We start from the raw sequence: 22376 nt of genomic DNA, 5'->3' as shown, positions 1-22376 counted from the left end.
CACTCACTGACTTTTGTTAGACAAACAAGCAGACTGGAGTTGGCAGGCAGGTATCTCTTTCATAGGGCGTCCTCTGAGACAAGTCATAACTTGAACAATAGGACGTCGTTGTGCATGTCAGCCGAGGAGGAATGCTAGAGATCCGTCGGTATGCAACCAGGCAATTACTCTCATATACGTCAGCTCTCCCGTGTCTTCGGCAGCAAGCCTGTAATTTCCCAATTACTAGCCCTCATTGAAACTGCTTTGACGGCATCAGTGTTTGTCTGTAAGATGGTGGAACGTGTTTATGTTAATCTCTGAGATGTTGAACTGCTGCCTGTAACCTGTGCGTGAAAAAAAGATCTGTTTGAAAAACTGTGCAGCATAAAGTGCGTGGTTTGTGGTTGTTATGGGGTTTGCAATTGCTATGGAACAATATCAAGAGGTTTGCCCTTTTGACCTTAGTCATTAAGTTCATTGGGTTCATGGTGTGAGATGTTAAAAGATACAAATGCTTAAACGGTGTTGAGGGGGTTATTAATAGACAATTAATCTCAGGAAAAACAATATCAATTTAGTGTTCCCCCATATAGTGGCTCCCACAGGGATGATGATGGGGAAATTAGAGGGTACTTTAATTTCCTATTATTTCCTTTTATCGAACAATAAGAAAAAGAAAAGACTGAATGTCGCTTCTGCCTTCTTTTCAGAGACTGACTCTACTTAAACGTTAACGGTTTTATGGTTGATTTGGTGTTAAGATGCAGGGTCCTATATAAACCAGCTTTAAAAATCTGCATCTAATTCCTGTTGAAAGGAAAAAGCAGGCTAATCTTTAAAGTCACACAGGTAGTGTTATTTGGAAAAGGAACAGCATAAAACAATTACTCTAACCACACCAAGCATGTTACATAAGAGAAATCCTGAATTTTTGCTGTTGATAATCTGACGTATACAGCTACGTGGCATTTTGTTTTTACAGACCAGCCCTTTCAAAAAATCCTCTGTTTAGAAACTTGAAACTGTTTGGCGGGGCATACCTGTTGCAAACAGCGAAACTTATGTTGGAAGGAAGTACAGCATGGCAGGTTCCTAAAAAAACTACTTCTGGTAAAACAGGGAGGAGAAGAAAGCTGAGTCAACGCACAGTCAGTAAACACTACACTCCCTTATGGAAATGTTACAGATCAGCTGCACAGGCCTGGGTCGACCTTCCTAAGTACTTTACTTTAAGAAACCAATAAATACCAGATAATTATGAGAAAGTGACTCATTGTCTTCAAATCTGCTTGAGGTGGAATTATAATTATGTCTCAACAAGTTTCATGTTTAGTCTCATGTGAAATCATCTGGTGTGTTTGAACATCCAAATGTTCCTAATGTTGTCTCACCTCAAGTCTGTCACGAAAGGAGTGATAGTCCTTATACAAGACATTCAACAAAACTTTTATTATCATGAGCATATTAACATCCTGGAAAGTAAATAAGTAAATTTACTCAACAAATACAAATGTAGCCTACAGTTTTAAGTCATTTGTAATTCTTAAGTATAACCATTTTGTGCTACTTTTTTTCTATATCTCTTCATTGCGTATAATGTGATATTTACTCCACTACATTTATCTGACAATTACTTTGTCAATTAGATTGGCCTGGCAAAACATATAATCAGCTAACACTACATGCTAGATAGATTAGGTAGGTAGGTCTACAATATAGAATGCTGATGAACAGTTTCTTATAGGGCATAGGCTACTTTATAAAGGGTTTATTTGTGCGTTCTCATAGGAGTTTTACTCAAAACAAGTTTGGATTACGAACCAGGCCAAGAACCGATATTGATTTCAGTGTATTTACTGCCCTAACCATTTGGAATACACCCAGAATCCGTTTTATTCCTGAAACGTTCCCTGAGGGTCCCCACACCCCCATGCAGCTTCTTCCGATCACCACCAGACGACTCCCTCCCTCCCGCTCTCTTTGAAGCTAAGCCCCGCCCCTGACCAGGTTACGGGGCGGGGCTTGTCTGTGCAGAGCCGGGAGGCAGGCAGAGCGTCTCCCACCACAGCTGTGCTTCGCTCTTTGTCGGTCGCTGCTCTCCTGTGCTTTTCTATCCGGCAGTAGCATACAAAGAAAGGGCAGACAGACAACATGAAATAGAGACAGAGCATGAGAGTGGCGGGGGCAGCAGAGGGACACGAGAAACGTAACCGGACTACGGTCTTGTCCAGACACGGATACTATTATCTCTAGACTGGATACGCAGCTCCACCGATGTACGCACTGGATTTTACCCACCAAAGAGTGTCGAGACCGGGGGGAGAGGGACCGACTTTATCGCGCAGGTAGGTTTTTTTATCGCTTGGGTGTCAAAGCAATATAGAGAGGGTGTTCGACTGCTTTTACATAGGCTCCGGGAAAGCTGCGCTAACAAATCGCCCTGCCTGCCTACTGCAGTGCTTCAGTGTTTGTTTGTTTTTTAAAACGGGGCTTTTCAACTTCACAGCTCGTGCAGCTCCGTAGCTGCTGTAGAAGTGTTTCTGAGCGCAAGGAAAGCTGTTGTAGCAGCGTGGTGAAATAAAGCTCCGGGGTGCCTCGTTTATCTTTTGTCGCTGCTCCGCCGCAGTGCCTTGTGTGTGTATGTGTGTGTGTGAGAGAGAGAGAGAGAGGGAGAGAGAGAGTGTGTGTGTACCGGCTGTAGCCTACGTGCAAACTTGCTCGGGCAGCGATGTGTAAGCGGCACGTAGACGGCAGGGGCCGCGTATCGTACTCCCGTGATCAAAATATATGGTCCCGAGAGAGAGAGGTTTTGTTACAGCTATGATTTTTATCGCTCCTGTTGGAGACGCAGCTGTAATTACAGGCGTGACGTTAGTGAGAGACCAAAGACACCAGAATGAAAAGCAAAAAAACCCATGTGCGATTATAAATCCTCATTATTCCTTTGATTAATCTGAAGCTGCTGACTCTGTGCTCAAGTTCCCTACAGCAGGATTAGGTAATATTTTTCCGCCTCAGTTACTGGCTGCAAGAAAGTGCGTGAACCCTTCTCTCCTCTCCACACCAGAGCTATTATAACAGGCTACTCGTGTAATATTCCTCTACGGGCTTATCTTATAATGTGATAGCTCATCATTATTGTGGCTGTCGCTGTGTTTTCCACTTATATCTGCAGGACCATTATGATATCAGTTTGAGGTAGCCAGAGGGGTTAAACAGGTTTCGTTTCAGCATAGAGAGCGAGGGGGTTCCTGTCCAGGAAAGGAAAGATGAGTTTTCACAGTTATTTTTATAGCGTAATTGCTCGTCCACGCAGCCTATTAATCATCGCTTTATGCGCCGGGATGACTTCACCTTGGAAACTAAGATTATAGGATTATAGGTGTTAACTTTGATGACTACTTCTTTCTTTCTCTCTTTCTATTTCTCTCAGGACTGTCTGGGTTTAGGAGGGGGATCATGGATAAAACTTTGCACATTCTCCAGAAATCAGCGGACGGTGTGCCGACTGGGATCTCCCTGGATGTGAGTTTAAATATGGACGAAGGGGAAGATTTCACGGAACAACAGATAGTGGGACTCCCGGACAAAATACCTCTGGTCAAACCTTATTTTAAGAAGAAGCAGAGGAAATTGGATGCCAAATGCCTCCACCGCGCCCTAGAGGACCCTATACTGACCACTTTGCTGAGCACAGACACGCTGGTCTCCGGGGATGGTGTGTTTGTCCCCCGGAACCAGCCGGGCCGGACTCCCGGTCAACTTTGTGCAGCGGCCGTGGTGAAACAGAACTGTATTGGCCAGGTGTGTCTCAAGGACCCGGGAGCTGCCGACGATGCCACAGCTGGGACTGGAGTACCGGGGTTGATGACCCGGGACGGTGATGTGGAAATAGCTGATACTACTGCGGAGCTGGAGGAGACAGAGCGGCGAGGGGAGCGATCCAAGATCGCTGATTCGACCTCCGACAGCCGCTGCTTTCAGCCGAAACCTGGCCTCAGGGCGGCCGGGAGCACAGTGACAATAACGCCCCCCGTCAGGGATATACCTCCCACAGCTGCACCCCAGGCTCCTCACCAGGAGGGGGGCATCAAAAGCAATGACCTCTTAACCTCTGGGACTAAAAACCTTTCAGTAAAAGACTGCTCTAGCCTCCAGGACCCCCATCCCCTTCTACTGCAGCCAGACAAAGGAGTGCTATTTCAGGATAAAACTGAAGAGGCCTCCCTGGACCTGGTCTTTGAGCTGCTCACCCAGCTCCAGTATCACACACACCAGTCAGACTCAGTGGACATTTGTGTGGATTTCCTGCAAGGGCAGTGTGTTTATGGCAATGACTGTGCCCACCACCACACTGTCCTGCCCTACCACTGGCAGATCCACAGGAGCAGTAGTCAGACGTGGCAGAGCATAGCAGACGACTCCCAGGAACAGCTGGAGAGACTGTACTGCAACCCGGACAATGAACAAGTCAGGCTCAAGTTTCAGTAAGTATCCCTCTATAGTGTTTACTGCAACCTGCACGCTGTATTATATGCCTCTAGGTTGGATATAGGATGCTACTGTGAGGGAAAGCAGTAACAGTATTTCTGTTGTGGATCTATGCATCTAGCAGGAAAGTCAGTTCTCTTTCAATTCAAGCAATTCAAAAGAGGAAGTGAAAATGTAATTCATGCACTTATGGAAGAACATCAGTTAACTCTGCAATACTTTTTATATTATTTTTTAATTCAAAATAACATGGCCCTTTCTAACAAAATGTAGAAAAGTAAGTCAGTCAGTTTATTAAATAGGATTTATAGTCGGGTACATTGCACCCTCATTAGTCCCTATACTGTATTGTTGTACGCACTGAAAAGGCAGCTGTGTGGTAAATGGATATGTACATTGTGGCCATGTCACAAGTACCAATGAATTAACAAATATTTGACACTTGTGACATGGCAACAATGATGCAGTAAGCTGATAGGCTGCTTGTGGGTGATAAGCACTTCGGGTTGGTGTGTTGGAAACAGTAGACCTCGGCCTGAGAGCTTCCTCTTTGGTTTCACCTCAGTGACAAACTGAAATCTTTGACTCTACAGCTGTTCTCTACATGTGTGGCTGATGGAGTGCAGCCAAAAGAATGTCTGAGTTTTACTTCAGCAGATCTTCATACAGTTAAAGTGGTGTGAAAGTTTGTACCAGTCCTTTTATCTCCTGTGTGTGTTTCGGCCTTCACGTGTCTGTAGTTAATGTGTATCATATCAGCTATCGTGCGCTTGTGTAGACATGGCACGCCATTTCCCAGCCCCAATATTGGTTATCTATTTCCTGTATTTCCCTGCTCCCAAACTCACCCTGTGATTGGCTGGAGCTCCATCCACACCAGACTTTACAACACTCATGGCAGCAAGCTGTGAACTTTCATGACCCTCAGTTGCCTTGTGCGGTCACTGACACAGACGCACTTGGCAGCTTCTCTCTCTCCCTCAGTCATAGACATGCACACCACTGTGTACACACACGCACACTCACAGCTTGGCACGCAGACGCTCACACGAATCGGCTGTACAGAGGAGCTCAGTGGCTTGCAGTGCTCACACGCACGCCTTTTAGCAGACAGAGATAAACCTCTCTTTCACTCTCTCACACACCCACATAGATACGAACACATGCAAGCACTTGGCAAGCCCCAGTGGGGTGACATAAAGGAGCATGCACTGCTTCCTGTGAAACCATACTGTCACACACGAGCACTTGCACACAATAACTTTGTCTACATTGACTCTTTTGACCTTATTCCGAAAAGAAGTTGCTTCAAACCTATATCTTAAGCCATGATAGGAGTTTAAGAAAATGTTGCAAAATATTGTCTGCAGGCTGGTCTGTGTTTCTGGTGTCAGAAAATGTTATTCCTTTTACCTTGTTGGGCTTTGACTAAAGATTATTTTCATTAATGATCACTCTCTACCACATATTTTTTTGATTGTTTGCTCTGCAACATTTTTCACAGTGAAAAGCCCAAAGTGCAACAAAAAAGTCTTGAGTAGACCGACCAACAGTCCAAAACACAAAGATAAAGTATAATGTTTGATAAAGGTGTAGACATGTCAAAAAGGCAGCTAAAGGTGTAGAATTTAAAAAAATGTTTGCTCTTAGTATGTCCTTATAATCATTTAATGTAGTCATCAAATCTGAACACTGTCTTAGTGACATTATTGTCTGAATGGGGTTAAAGTGCAAACACAGTTAGTGACACAACTTTACCGATCCCCGATCACATCACCTGGTCCTAAGCGTGCCCTTTGAGCAGCCATGTGTGTTTGTCTTTGTTTATGTCTGTGTGGACAGTACACACATACACAAACTCACGCACAGGTTTGCGTGTGTACTCAAAGATTTGTATGTGTCCGTGTGTTTGACTTGTTGACTCATGTTTTCAACTGAAACTCTATTCAAAGTGCATATTGCTCCACAAACAGGATATGCACCTGGTGGTGTCAACCCAAATTCTTCAGAGGCCTTTTTGAGTGTGTTGCACTCTCATACAGTCAGACAGGACTATCTGGCTCACTCGCCTGAAACTCCAGTAGAAACTGGAAATGCCAGAATATTGCACCAGTACATTTCAAATATTGTTGTTGTTATCAATCAATTCATGATTGTTTTTTCACTGAGCACTGTCACATAGTTTGGATTGCGCATTTTGAGCAGAAATTTTTTGCTCATGTTGGATTTGCACACAAGCTAAATGTTTAATCATTTTCTGGGACTGAGACATTTTCCATGATAATTACTTTTTAAAGCCTCTTGATACTTTCAAACCTTGTTAGAAGCTAGATAACCGGTGAATTCTCAAACTGTGAATTACAAAGTCAACATCTTAACATCTTGTTTCCTTTTCTCATCGTGCATTTCTACAGCGTAAATGTTTTGTCTTTTTTTCTCTTACCTTGGCACTCAAAAGAAGTTTGACTGTTTGCTCATGGTAGAGTGAAAGTATCACATGAAATCTTTAACATGATGTAGAACATTTTCATTCCCGAACATTCCCGACTACTTTTACTAATAACACTGAGTCGGTGCCCTTGACTTACAGGCAGCAAGCAGTAACCAGTTCCTGCTTTAAAGAAGCAGTTTATTCTTTTTATGTTTTTTTTCTAATCAAGTGTTTATTTACACCCCAGGGTAAAACTGAAAATAGGTGGCTGTCCTGCCTCTGGTGGATGTTTGTTTCGGTGATATATTGACGCTTGGTACACTCAGTATTGGTTCTGTAAGAGCTCAGCAGCCAATCAGGTGAGGAGAGACAAACCGGAAAGTCGGTAAACTTAGTTCACACTGTTCTTGTTCTTCGGCACTCAGTTCAGTCTCTACTCGAGGCTTTGTGTTGCACTGGGTGTGTGTGAGAGCCCTTTGATACCTTTCTTAAGATACACAGTCCAGGCTGTCTTGTCATGCACACAAGTACACACACGTGGGGTGAAGGCATCACCGTGGTTACCACAGCCAAATGATAACATCGTTAGCGATCTAAAGAGCAGCAGATGACTGAACAAGCTCCACTGTCGGTATGGCAACACAGGCCTGTTTTGCCTTCTGCCGTTTGTGTGTGTGTGTGTGTGTGTGTGTGTGTGTGTGTGTGTGTGTGTGTGTGTGTGTGTGTGTGTGTGTGTGTGTGTGTGTGTGTGTGTGTGTGTGTGTGTGTGTGTGAGAGGAAGTGGACTCGATTTTTGTGTGTCTGCATCTGATTACATCCTGTACAGCCTATGGAGGTGTATGTACGTGAGTGTGTGTTCTGTGCTGAGCTTTTCCCATGTGTGTATGATCCATAGCGCAGGTTAATCCCATCCACATGATAAGCACAAATGGAAGTCTGGCTAATCTGTCTTCGTCATGAAGTCAGCAGTGAGGAGGAATGTCGCAGTCATCACACAAATCACACAGAGTCTCCTATAAATAGGCCAATATCCTCATACTGATCTTTGTGTAACTGTGACCAGGCACACGTCATTCATGTGTGTGTGTGTGTGTGTGTGTGTGCGCGTGCGTGTGTGTGTGTGTGTGTGACAGAGAGAGAGGGTGAGACTCTTTTGTCGGCCAGGTGATAAAAGCCTTGCTTGTCATTAACTGACATAAAGAGTCACGGAGCACCAAGGGCAGAACGACCTGACACCGAGGTGTGTGTGTGTGCGTGTGTGTGTGTTTTTATCATGGGGGGGATTCCACGCTACCTCATTGTGTCACGAATCAAAGAAAATCAAAGTTGGTTGTGTCTATTAGAGCTTGTTTGCGTGTGGTGATTGTGTCTGTGAAAAGAGGCGGTGTCAAGATAATCAGACTGCCTGGACCCACAGTGTGTGTGTGTGTGTGTGTGTGTGTGTATCTGTTTGTGTTTGTGTGACTATAACGTGTCAGACAGTCCATGCCATGAATCAGTGGGGCGAGGTCTGGGTCGCTGTGTCTCTTATTACTCAGAGTCTGCCTTCATCCCTCCATCATTTTTTTCCTTCTCCACTTTATCCTCCATTTTCGTGTAATCACTCCTCACTGGATCTACGTTTCCTTGTCTCACCCTTCTTTTACTTTCCTTCCATCTCTCTTTCTCTCTGTAACTCTTTTTCATTCCTCAATTGTCCCTCGAGGGCCTAAAGAGGTGTGAGAGAAGTTGAGTGCTTTGCCTGTGCACTCGCGCAGTATCCTCTTTCACTCTTGTTTTTAAAATTTTCTCATCTTTTCTCCATTAGCTTTTCTTTCTCAAGTGTCACTAAGTGTTTTTTGTGAATGTCATACTCATTTATCTTCCAATCTTACCTCTTTTTGTTCTTGAAAATTTCAAAGAGAGGTTTAAAGGACTGAGTTAAAGAGAGGACATCCTGAACTATGTGCTTAATGATCGACTCGAGAGGAGGGTAGAGACGCACTCGAGCAGGAACAATCCAGGACGTGCTGGAGACAACAGTGTACATTTCTTCCTGTTCTGTGGTGTGTGTGCACAGTGTGTGTGTGTGTATTTGTGTGCGCAAGTGGCCTACCTCATGTTATTCACAGCCTTAAGAGCTAAAAAAACAAAATTAAATGAAGGGCGATTTAAATCAATGACTGGAAAGTGAGTAGCTCTAACTCGAGGAAATGCCACTAACCCATGACATCAAGGTGTGTGTGAAAGAGGCCTTCGTCAGCAGCTTTGGTTGACTGACTGACTTCTCAAGGCGTGACTGGATGAAGATTGAGCGTGTGTACATATATCAGAAGAATCTGCGTGTGTTTGTGTGTATGTGACTGGGTGAGGGCTCATGTAATTTTTTTTTTCTAGCCTGTGACGTTTATCATAGCATGACTGATGCTGGTATGCAGGTCCTTGTGTGTGCAGCCGTGAGAAAGTTGGAAGGTGTGTGTGCTAAAGGCAGTGTGTGAGGGATTAACAGCCATTTTGACAGTGCTGTGAGTTTTCTTAACCTTTTATTTATCCAAGGAAAGGTTTTGCTGAACATGCTCTCTGGTTTTTTTCTAGCAACACCCTGCTTACACATTCAGCTCTGATGCACAACTTCACACCTGGGAGCTGCCTGAACAAAGCAGGTTCGGTGCATTTTCAGCACCACATGCTTTGCTCAAGGGCCTTCTTCTTTAACCTTAGGCATACCAACGCCCTCCCTAGTCAGCAGCAGTTGTTTTTTCTATTCAGAATACTTTTTCCTGTAAAACTAAAATACACCACTCCAAATCTGCTCTCTCAATTTGCAATTTAAGTTTAGTTTCGTGTGTGTTTTCATAAACTGGGAGCAGCCTGACATTTCAAGCGTGGTCTTGAAAGTGGCGACCCTGCCAGAGTGGGCGTGCCTCGTGTCTCGTTCCAACTTTTTGATTGGCCTCTTCGTTGAAAGCACCAAATCTCAGTGCACTTAATTTAACCGGCGGAATTTTATTTTTAGAACAGCACAAACTAGTCTGGGAGCGAGGGAGGGAAAAGGACTCTGTGACTGACCTCTCATGAGACCTGTCTTCGTCTGAGTAAAAGTGAGAGTGGCTGTAGTGATCTGTGAGGTGGGGAGGCTGCCTGTAAACGCGACAAAGTTCACTTGACTTCCTTACAATAAACCCTGAATATGTGTCGTTGTGTGCATCATAACCCAGAAGTCAGCTGCTCTTGTCATCATAAGACACTGTTGCAGGCAGAAACTGTTCCGTACCGAGACATGGCAAATAAATGAGAGGGAGAGTGACAGTCATGCAGGTGCATCCAGAGTATTTTCTTTTTTAGACAGAAAGTACAGAGAATAGAGATGTGTGGACAGACAGAAAGAAGAGTGAAATAGGGAACAGAGCAGGGGCTGACAGAACAAACTGAGAACACAAAGTAAGCGGTTGAGAACCAGCAGACCAGAGGTGAATTATTATGTACCGTCTTCACAGTTAATTCGTCTCTGCTACAGTTTCTCTCCTTTCACATCCTCCTTTATATCATTGTTATGCCAGTTTCGATCACTTCTCTTCTTCTTTTCTGTTTTATGTGAACATTCAATACTCAAATTTAATTCCCTGCTCCTTATGCATGCAAACCAAACATGCTTTTTTAAAAATGTAGTTCAAAAAACAGTAACTTGTGGACATCTGTGTGAGCCATCAGCCCGGCCCTTCTGGTAATCTGATGATGAGTGACGCACTCCAAAGTTACTGATATGCTTCTGCACGTTCTGCTCAGTGAATTCCTTTTTCACTTCCTCTTACAGTAACGCAGTCACACTATGACTTAGCGGAAGCACAGACAGTAAATAGTGTATAAGCAAAAACTGTGAGTATCAGTGTGTACTTAGGCTTTTGGAAAGTGACTCAGCAATTCCTATTAATATCACCTTCCTGACCGAAACTAATTTGTGTGGGTCTGCACAAATGTGCCTGTAACCCCAGTGACCAGTAATTGCAACGGTAGATGAAACTGATTACTTGCATACAGTGTTTCCATATAATAAATGGTTTCACTTCTCCAGGCTGCTGAACTAATAACTCACCACACACTCCTGCTCAGCTGATGTGTGATTAAATTCAGTTGCTTTATTTAGTAAAACGCGTACAACCTCCACCTGCAAACACACACACATTTCCAGACACACACACTATCACCGATGTCTGACCTTTGACATTACGTTTCCCAGTAAAAAATCAATGATCCCATTAACACTGTCAGGATATATGCATGTTTGTTTTGCCGGTGTGAAGGTAACATGTCTCTGTGTGCGTTTGGGTGTGTAAATGCATATGTGTATGTCTGTGTGTGCGCGTGTCTGCCTCTCTGTCTGTCTGCCGTCCATGGCATAGCGTGCCAGTGTATGATGCCCACATTTATATGAGTGGTATGTCTGACCCAGAAAGGATTTGCCAGAGGCCCCATGGAGTACTAATGTAGAGGGACTGATGCACACAGACACTCAGACACACACACATGATGGGGTTTTGACCTACGCTTGTCCAGACAGAGAGGGGTTGTGGGGTAATGTACAAGATTATGCATTTCCCTTGTCATTTACTTAGCATATGCTAACATGTTTTCAACCTTAAACCAGTCTAGCCGAGAGTTAGCCAGGGAGAACTTTCTCTTTCATGAATGTATGTTAAATATATTTAACATGTCAGTTGAACTAATCAGCTGTGGGCATTAGCTTCATATTTACAGAGATGAAAGTAGTATCAATCTTCCCATCTTAATGTTAGCAAGAGAGCATAAAAGAGCAAATAGTAAGAGACTTTGGACAATATTCCTATAACCACACTATCATGCTACGTAAACAAACAGCAGAAATATCTTTGAAGTCTCTCCGACATTATTCTGATTAAATGTTGACAGAATCTTTTACGTCTTGGTCTGTTTAATCTTTTGAAGTGCTCTTACTAAAGTAGGATTGATGTGCGAATCATTACAGTGACATCCGTGTTTTCAGTGTGTGTAAACATAATGTTTTGATCATAAATGTCTTGTTTGTTTCTATGCTCTGCATGTTTACGTGTGGAATATAAGTTGTGTAGTCCATGCTGTCATCCTGTATGACTCATACAGTGAGTGAGCAATTAGAGGTTTGGTCGTCTTGCTCCAGGGCACTCGGGTTTAGTTAAGGCTTAATCAGCGACCACATTGCCAGACATGTGGCTGCTGATGGAAATCTAAACTGTGACCATTTAACAACAAGGTCACCATGCCCCAGCCACATGTTAGCCAACCATGTGAATGTGTTAAATAATTTCCATGCAGCATTCAATTGTATATGTTTTTTAACTTTTTTGTCGTGTTTTTCAGGGGTCGAGTGTTCTCCTTAGACTTTGGGGCAATGCGAGTGTGTGACCTAGAGTTTGACCGCGTCCGGCGACTGACCTCTCCCGCCAGCCCTCTGCCCATGCCTACAACGAACCCAAACCCCGCCCCCAGCTGTCACACAGTGTGGAAGTACTACTGCAGAGACAACTTTGGCTGGAGGGAATACTCCGAGGTGAGCCATCAGTGCATGTGTATGAGCATGTGTGTGTCTGCTCGCACGCACTATGAACATGAGGTCAGACACATTAACACCAATCGATTGTCTAGCCACTGTGATGGGATTGATTTAGACACACATACACACACATAGACACACCTAAACACCATTTGTGACACAGCTGTCCCCAGTCAATTGCAATTTATGTCACCAAATCAGTAAAGATTGACTGTTTCCTATCAATGTGTGTGTAAGTTTGTGTCGGGATGATACTCGCTATCAGCTTGGCTGTTTTTATCTGAACATTGCAACACACTTAATGACTTTTCCCTTTTAAACTCCATTCCTTCTTCCTCTGCTGAGTGATAACGCTAACCTATCAACTTTATAAAATGAAAACAATTGAGTCCTAACCCTTCATGTTTTTGTCGCCTTTTTCTCTTCTTCTCTTCTCCTCCGCAGCCGGTGGTTAAGCTGATAGAGGAGGCGAGTTCAAGGGGTCTTAAGGAGGTGCGATTTATAACGCTCCAGAACCAGTATATCCTCAACATCAGGGAGGGCTTCCAGCAGAACGCCGTCTTTGGGTTCAGACGTCAGATCAAGAAGCGGCCCATGTTCATGTCCTCTGTTATGCTTACACCTCTCTTACAGTAAGTGAAGACATTAACCACTTTATTACATCATTCATGCTGCTTTTAAGTAGGAAAGTATATACAGAGGCTTATGTAGGATGTTATGGATGTGGAGTTGTTTCATTTTAGCCTTGCCAGTGCTTCGGCTCTAGGGATGGCAATGTTGGTGTTTAAAGTGGGTCCACCATTGACCAATTAGATTAGATTTTGGCGAGACATTCAAGTCCCACATTGGAGGACTTGTAATAAGTGTTCCTCTTTAGTGGTCCTCTGACTTTTGACTTAAGAAGCTTTAATTTGTCCAATACTGACCAAATATCTGCTAAATGAATGGTATCCTATAAATCTGAGCACATTGTGTGTTTCTTATGCTGATTAGCAAATCTTAGCATGCTTACAAGATAAACTTAGACGGTGAACATGGTAACCATTTTATCTGCTATACATCATATAGTTGCCTTTGTTATTGTGAGCATGTTAACATATTGACATTGTGCTGTAGCTCACAACCATCCCACCAATGAGCATATTTTAAAAGGTTTTGTTTCGTAGTGGTCTGTTAACCTAAAGTTATCATGACAGTCCAGTAACTGTTAGGTAGCTTATAATTAATAGTGAAGCACTGTGGAACAGTCAGTGCTCAGTTGGCAGGTAGAGGTCATTAACTTTATCGATAGTCACTCTTTGTCTCTATCTTTTATCCCCCAAGTTCCCGTTGTACCCTCTGGCAGAGCCTCACACATCGTTCAGCACTCAGCACTCACCCTTGTTAGGGAACACATTGTAGTCTGGATATGAAGCCACATTAGCTATTAGAACAAAGTCCTCAATATAACATAAAGTGCCTCAATACACATGTACAGCAACAAGCACACACACACAAAAAAGGGTTGGGTCTTTGGTATGTGATACACCCGCTCCCTGTGGCTCTCTGTGTTCTGAGAGTGTCCTGAATGTCTGTTTGGAGACAGGCAGGCACACAGAGGTCGGTACACAATGCTAATGTCCCTGTCAGGGCTGAATACTGAAAAGCCTCTGAACATCACATTCACCTTTAATCCATTGCAGTGCTGTTGCACGTTGGCAGCCTGAGCTGAACTTGAAACCCATATTAACGCTTCAGAGTTTTGGCAAATCAAACAGAGTCACCGGGACACAGAGCTTTCTTTTCCTGTGCTGAGCAAAGTAGGCCTGAACCAGACAGACGGAAAATGAGATAATGAGGCAAATGAGAACGGATGAGAGCGAGGACAAGAGATACACAAAGAGGGGAGAGTGAAAAGAGCAACACACACAAAATAAATCAGTCAAGTCAGCCATAAATGAGGAAATATCCATTGAAGTAACTTCAGTTGTTCTAAAATCTTACTTTTATGTGATATTAGAAGATTTCAGTAATGTTCATCTGTCAGCTGCCTTTTTCTCTATGACAGTGAAGTGGAACTTGCCTCATCAAGTGATACCAGATTGTAAACAAGTGGAGTCATCTCACCCCATTTGCAGAATTTTTCACTTCCTGTGCCGAGCAGGCTGCTGTCACTGTGTCCTGCCAGAGTGTCCCGCACAGAGTGAACACTAGCACGAGCTGTTCCTACCGAGCTTGACAAGTCAAGAGAGGACAAAATGTAGAGTGGGAGAGGAAGGGAAGAGGGAGAAAATTAGATGGAGAAAGCAGGAGACGGAGTAGGAAAGGACGAAAAAGAGACAAGCGAGATAGAGTGCACAGTGAGAAGGAAGAGAGAGAGGTAATATAAATGGTTTCCAGACTGGGTGCACAGCAGAGTATAGCTGGTGAGTGAAGGAGTGTGAAATGTGACTGTGGGGAGTTGGAATTTGTAGCGAGGGATTTGTTCCTGGGAGTTTGTTTGTGTGCATCTTAGTTAATCCCAAAAATCCAAAATAGAGGTTACATTCTCAGCATTGTGGTTTTAGTGTCGTCTGAGATGACCAAAACAAGTGTGTGTGTCAGGAACAATCCGTGCTAGGCTTAGAGTTTGAGGTCATTAGCTTGATTGGCACCCTCCCTTGCTCCCTCCCCACCTCTCCCCCTCTCCCTCTGTCATCTCTCCCTCCTGATGATGTTATTTTCAGCCATCTCCCACCTCTCTCTCTCTCTCTCTCTCTCTGCCCTCCCTTGTTATCCATCCTAATCTTTCTCCTTTTCACTCTTTCTCCTCACAACTCCATCATTCCTCTTGTTATCTGTCCCTTTTCATTTCACACTTGTTTTCTGCAGCCGTCTGTCTGTGTTCTCTTCAAAGCTCACGGGGAATAGAGACATCGATTGCAGGGAGAGATCGAGACCGGAGAGACAAGATAAGAGAGAGGGAGAGAGAAGAGATGAGAAAAACTGTCGCACTGACTGAGAGTCACACTGATCAGTCTCCTGACAGCACACACACATACACCCTTTTATAGCTGATAGGGCTAACAGCATTTACACTTAGAGAGTGATAACTTGACAGCCAAACCACTTTTATTGACTCAAATGCCAGACACAAAAGGTTTTTGTGTCACTTTCATGACAGCTCTGCAATTGGCATTTTTATTCTTCCCTATCTCTTGTTCTCGTTCCTGTCTCTCCCTCGCTCTGCCTCCCTGTCGTCCTGCTTGGTGTCTGGGTTTCATTTTCAGGCTGCCCCGCTTTCTTGATTGGCCGCTGATGGCTGACGGCTGCCGTGGAGCACCTCCGCTCTGCAGTGCAGTGATGTAATTGTTGACAGTTGGTGGGATATGATTTTGGAAGCTCACGCGTGTCAGTTCATCGCAGCAGACAGCGGTTCTGTTTTACTTTAGGATGCAGCTTTGATTGGAAACACGTGAATGAAGCTGTAAAGAGAGACAGGTAGCATGCTGGGATGTACGACTTGTGCTTGAGACATTGGTTGCTAAAAATGAAACAACCTGGGACGCTGCTTTCTTGACGCTAGAAAGAATGACATAAATGAAAAAGCACTCAGCTCTTTTAAAGTGAAGGAAAAATCTACTTTAAACATTTACTCTAGACCTGATAATAGCAGACAGTGCTTTTATTATCCAAGATGACTGATGCTTGGAGATGTATGTGAAGTCATATAGCACACTTTTGTTTTTATAAAAAAATTAATACAAACATTTAATTAATTTGAGTATTATCCCTAAAAAAAATCTATTTTATGTCAGTGCTGCCAAAGCTGACAAGTAAATGAGGAAATAATAATGTGGTGGGTAAAACTGTTTGGCAAAGGTGCAATGACCGTATTTATCACAGTGTTCGTAAATACCTTGTTGGCGGTGGCAACTTTTATAGTCATAGAATTTCCATATTATTTTCTTAAAGCTTTCCTGGAATGAACTGTGTAATTTGGTACTATTTGACAGTAAAATAAAAGTAAACTTCTAAGAAATGTAATTGAGTTTAGTTAGGCAGTTCAGTTTGTGTAAGTTGTTTTCTCTGGAAATCAGCTGCTGAAAAATGCATTCTCCATTGTAATCTGATTTAAGTATCAATGCATTATTGCTATAATACTCCACATAATGTTGAATGTTTGCCTGAACTGCTAAGCACTGACTTACATCTTCCAGACTCAGAACTAATTAAGATATCCAGAAACGTATCTGTCTCCATTTTCCATCACTACTTTTACAGTCGCATCATTATTCTTGACAAGGACATTATAGGAATCTATGGGACTTTTAAAAGAAAGGGTTACCCCAAATAGTTTAAACTACACAAAAACATGTTATGGCCCCGATTAGACATAACACATTTTGCAGACTGTAAAATGCGAGGTGCACCACACTGCCTTTTTTGTTGAAGAAAACGTGAGAAAAATGTGAGGCGTTCAGCAACGCAAAAGTAGCGCGCAAAAAGCTTCCCTCTCATTGATAACAACTACAAAAAAGGCTCCCCCAGTGCCTTGTGTCTGATCGGGCCGTATGTGTGCGTATAAATGTATAATATATACTGTGTGTGTCTGCATATATTTGATGGACTATTAATATGTTGAAATATTTCTAAAGTTACCAACTATTACTTGGCTTTAAATTGTTGTTATTGAACTATTTGTAAAACCTAATATCTAATGTCTTTTCTTTCTTTGTCTCTAGGACTTTGGGTGGCCTCTCTTCATCTCCCCTCGCCTGTTCCTCCTCCTCCTCCTCCTCTTCCACATCCATGGATCTCACCACGTCGCACCCTCTCTCGCCGACGACCACAAACCCGCCCAGCCTTTTTCCAGAAACGTGGTTGCCCATGACGATGAGCCAGGACTTCCTGCAGGTGCCGGTCTCTCGTGAAGATCGCAGCTACAGGACGGTGTACAGTCTTTTCCATAAGACGGTGTCAGAGACCAAGTTCAGGATCATCAAGATCCAGCGTGTGCAGAACCCGTTCCTCTGGGAGAAGTACAAGAGGTGAGCTAAGGATTTTAAACATTGAAAGTACTTCCTCATTGCTGGAGATAATATCTGTTTATCTACCCTCAAAAATCATGGTTCATTTCCAAAAATTATAACCAGTACCCATGACACTTGGTTTAAAAAAACATGAAAACATTTCTGTCAGGGCCAGAAAGTTTACTGCGACAGGTCTGACTCTTTCCAGTTCTTCAGCAAGCAGTTTCCCCTTACACATACTGTGTAGTGCAGCTGTGGCACATGACTCTGAGGCAACCTGGCTCAGCTGAAACTCACAAGCTACTCTGACATGAGAGTTGTATAATTGGAAAGTGTTGGAAATAGATTTTTGATAGTCATTTGTTTTCACATTAAGAGATAGAGACCTAAGATATTATTAAAGCTGTGAGCACAGAAATAACTCGTGTCTGTTTATTGGATATTATGAAGGCATAATGGGTGCTAAAGTTGTACCAAAATATAAGTGCAGCATGGTTTCTGTTGTGTTGAATTATTTGGTTCCTCTTTTGTGCACAGTTTGCAGTTGTGGCACAAAATGTTCTGTAAACCTTTGTATCCAGATTTCTGTTGTTGAACTCAAGAATACTTCGGACACAGCTGCTTATTTACTTGCAGACAGCAACACGAACAAAGACGTTTCTTAACAACAAACACTGGGCAGTTCAGAACAAAGTGAGAGGAGGAGGAGAAAAAAAAGAAAATAGGGCAAATGGGACCAGCTGTGTGGAACTTCGTGAGAAGGAGTCCACAGTGGTGTGTGAATGTGGCGGATGGAGAGATGTTTGGTGATGATGATGTTCCTTTTGCGAACACAGCAGGCTAACCGCTGTGGTTAGAGAAGGGCAGGTCCTATCAGCTGTGACAGTTAAACTCTCCGACACTGACTGGTACCACACGGTTTCACAATGACTGACAGTGTGTGTTTGTGTGTGACTGACTGAAAGTGATGCTTCCTTTGAATGCCAGATGATTTCCTCTTCCCACACTCAGGTTATGACAGCAAACTGTTTTGCCTGTGTGTGCCTTGAATATCTGGTTGTTGATCTCAAAAGAAGCTGAGCAGCTTCATCTTAAAATTGTGAATAAAATTGCATAGTAGTAAATTAAAGTGAGTGTTTATGTGTGCGAATGCTTGGATGCGTGCGGTGTCAGTCTGTGTCATGTCACAGGCTGCAGGGTCATCGGAGGTCATGCCCGGGTCACAGCCGCTCTTGCTCCTTTCGCCTCTGCATGCCTGATTGATCCGCTCACATCAAACAAGCTGTGTGTGTCTCTGTGCGTGTGTGCATGCGTGAGTGCGTGTGCGTGAGTGCGTGTGTCTGTTGCTCAAGAAAAAACGGATTAGGCCCAATGTTCTTACTGGGCTTAAGAGCAAACAAGGACGTGATTACAACTTTTGAATTGAAATAGCAGGACTGCTCCCAGCTTTTAACTTATTCATCACCTGAGAGACGATCTGTCTTTCTACATCCCATAGAGAATGAAGAAATGTTTTTGATTTTATCATCCTACTCATACTTTCTATCATATTTTGTCTCAACTCTGAACAATAAAAGTTAGCAACAAAACCTCACCTTCTGTCTCTGTCTGCTCCTACAGGAAGAAGGAGTACATGTCACGACGGATGTCAGAGATGGACCGACTGCTGAGCGAGCGTCACCTCTTCCACGGCACCTCAGCCGATGTGGTGGAAGGCATCTGCAAGCACAACTTCGACCCGCGGGTCTGCGGCAAGCATGCCACCATGTTTGGCCAAGGCTCCTACTTTGCCCGCAAGGCTGTCTACTCCCACAACTTCTCCAAGCGCTCGCCCAAAGGAGTCCACTGCATGTTCCTGGCCAAAGTCCTCACTGGCAGGTGTGTGTGGGTATCTTACTTAAAGAGTTTATAGTTGGAACATTTGTCACGTCTCTTGACACTTCGTCACAGGGCTGGGTGATGGATTAAATGTTATATGTGCATTTAAAATGATACATATACTATGATTTCGATCTTAGTAGTACATTTTTAGAATGTCGATGTTAATAATCCAAGGTAACTCATCAGATGCTAAATCCTACAAATCCAATATTGTCATAAAGCAGTCATGCCCAGTGACTAACAGCACTGCCAGCAGTAACCCAATGCAGCCAGGGATATTAAGGTGCTAGTTACTTTCTGTCAACTCACAGTATTTCTATTGACTTTCGGTGTATTGGAGATACATGGAGCATCAGAATTTTGTCTACCTTAACTATCATATAAATACATTTCCAATGGCCCAATTTTCTTCTTTGTTTCAGTCATATATCTTAGCTAGAACACCATGCTTTTGCCTCGATGTGTCAGCTGGAGGTGACATAGTTTAATCGCTAAATGAAGGCTTTTTGTGTCCGTTTCTTATTGGGATTACACATTTAAGTTTTTATAAATCTGCAGTTTGATGTATTTGACAAGTGTGCTGCCTTCAGCATATACCGTAAATTCAATTCAATTTACAAGACAGATCACCGTTAATTTGGATCATGGAAACCCTGTGCTTTTTTCCATAATCCATCTTTCACTCCTACTGTGCATCATACTACTCCCATTCCTGAAATGCAAGTCAAATCTAGGGGCACACATGTAAAACAGCTGATTTGGCTGAACCTTTCATACATTTCAAGCCTTGTAATGCAGAAGCAAACAGCAGAGGATGGGTGATGGTTTGGAAAAAAACACCACAAATACTCCTTCCCCCTCCAACACCAAACCTGGGTTCAATGTGTTCTGCGGCACAGACAGAGACATTACTTCCAGACCTGAGCAGGCACATAGACCAATAAAGAACTTATCTTTACAATGTTTTTAACTCTCCTGTTGGAACCATATCTGGCACACAGACTCTTAAACGTCTCTATCCAATGCCTTTGTCTGTAGCTGAAAATGTTCTTATTTTAATATGTTTTATTCATGACCCCAGAGAAAGAGCTACAAAGATTGATGGATTACCAGTCTTTAGGGCATGACATGAATATTTAAGAGATGAAAAACAAACTAGTTACAAGATGCTGCCTTGATTCATGTACTTACTGTACATTTGCTTCATGCACTTACAGCATACGCTTATATTATTTAACGCTCCCTAAAATGCACAAAGGAGCAGCAAGCTTGTAATCATTAAACTTAGAAGAGACTTCTTTTAAAGAGTGAATCTTCCTCTTACTTAGAAAATCTGTGAGCAGCTTCTTTCCTCATGAAAATGAGGAAATAAGAAAGAAAACTCTTTCCAGTTTAAACTCTGTTTGACTCAATGCATTTCCAACTACATAACTAACCTATTCTCTGTCCTCTTTCTTATGTTTATGCAGGTTTACTGTAGGAAATCCCTCCATGCGGCGACCTCCACCAATCAACCCTCGTGACCCCTCCAGTGACCTTTATGACTCCTGTGTGGACAACTGGGTGGACCCCCAGATCTATGTCATCTTCAACGATGACCAGAGCTACCCTTATTTTATCATTCACTATGAGGAGGTACCCAGCACTGTCGCTGTCTAAGACCTGGATCAGACCTGGCTCTGTCTGTATTTGCCAATACTTACTCATAGTTTGTTTTAGTCTGTTACAGAGCAGATGGGTGGAGTTTGTTGCTTAAGAGGAAAAGGCACAGATTAGACTAATAATAAGCTGAAATGTAGTCGTTTCTGATGACTAAACCTCACCCATCTGCTGTGTTACACAGGTTAAAACAGTCTTAGACGTGTTTGCAAATACTCAGTGATTTAGGTCTGCAGTCAACTGGATCCGACTGGACAGTATTAAGGAACAACAGACCGGTCCAGACCGGATTAAACTGGATAAAACTGGACTAGCAAAGGACGGCACCTGTTTTATCCAACATTAAGAGGTGGATGACAACTGACAACAGCTGCGCCCACAATAGACTTAACCGGACTCATATACCACTCTTTGTTATCTAGTATGAACAGGAGCCTAGTGATGATCACCGGACACAAGAGAATCTAATCTACCTTATTGATCTGGAGCAGATGCAGGAAAAACCAAACATAGTCCTCTTATCATTTTGACTTAGTCGTATGAACTCAGTTCCACATCAGGACAAATGCTGTTGTAGACAGTAAGCGTCCTGCCAGTACTGTGAATGACCAACTGGTTGTATTAATCTGAGGAAGCAGCCAACCAATTAAATGCTTCCATAGAGAAACCATGGCAACACTGATCCCCATCAGTCTCTTACAAAAATCATAGTGTGTTTACCCAGCCTCTGGCCCATACGTTTTTGTTTTTCTCAAGTGTATGTGCTGCGTGTTTGAAACTTTTGAGTTAGTGGACATGAATCTTGTGGCCTCTTCAAACAGTCAATGGACATGAGTTTCAGTGGGACTCTTACAAACAGACATCCACGTACTGTAAACCTCCAGGCAGAGGTTTCACATGAAGCCAGTGCTGTTCCCGGTTGGTGATTTTGCCTTTGTGCCCACCGCTTTAGTTCCTCACGGGGGATTGAAGAGTGTACAGTTTCACGCTGAGACTCTTTGCTGCTGCAGCAGCGGTGGTGCTGTAGCGTTTTGTCAACAAACCCCCTGAAACTCATCTCTCTTGGACCGCTTTCTCGCTCAGAGACAGTAGACATGTTTTATTGAGACAAACTGTACAGACGTTCTCTTTGTTTATATTTGAACTGTGTGCCTTTTGTTCATAAAAATTTTATTTATGTTAGTTTAATGTAACATTGATTAAATAAAGAATCTAAAAGAAAAAATGACTATTTGGTGAACTTGTGTTTCTTTCAAACAGTGTTTTACTTTGTTCAGAGACTCCAAGAATCCTGTAACCATGGGGCCAATAAATATTCACCAAAGGCTGTAAATCGCAAATAAGCACAATTTTCCTTCATGAGAAACGTATTTAAATAATGCATAATAGGTATATT

At 43.0% G+C, this 22376-nt stretch overlaps 1 protein-coding gene across 1 annotated transcript; it reads left to right on the top strand.

The window, feature by feature from the left end:
* The first annotated feature begins 2064 nt into the window (after window positions 1–2064).
* On the top strand, window positions 2065–22193 carry tiparp (TCDD-inducible poly(ADP-ribose) polymerase). Its single transcript, XM_069668747.1, has 7 exons — window positions 2065–2327; window positions 3416–4469; window positions 12257–12446; window positions 12894–13081; window positions 17153–17458; window positions 19061–19318; window positions 20791–22193. Exons 2-7 carry the CDS (start codon window positions 3442–3444, stop codon window positions 20978–20980), a joined length of 2160 nt encoding a protein of 719 aa, XP_069524848.1. The 5' UTR covers window positions 2065–2327; window positions 3416–3441; the 3' UTR covers window positions 20981–22193.
* Window positions 22194–22376: the final 183 nt, after the last annotated feature.

Source organism: Semicossyphus pulcher, unplaced genomic scaffold (assembly GCF_022749685.1).
Source record: "Semicossyphus pulcher isolate SPU_LCO1_2020_fin unplaced genomic scaffold, fSemPul1.0.p SCAF_19, whole genome shotgun sequence".
Lineage (NCBI taxonomy): Eukaryota > Metazoa > Chordata > Actinopteri > Labriformes > Labridae > Semicossyphus > Semicossyphus pulcher.
This window is presented reverse-complemented; position numbering and strand designations above follow the sequence as displayed.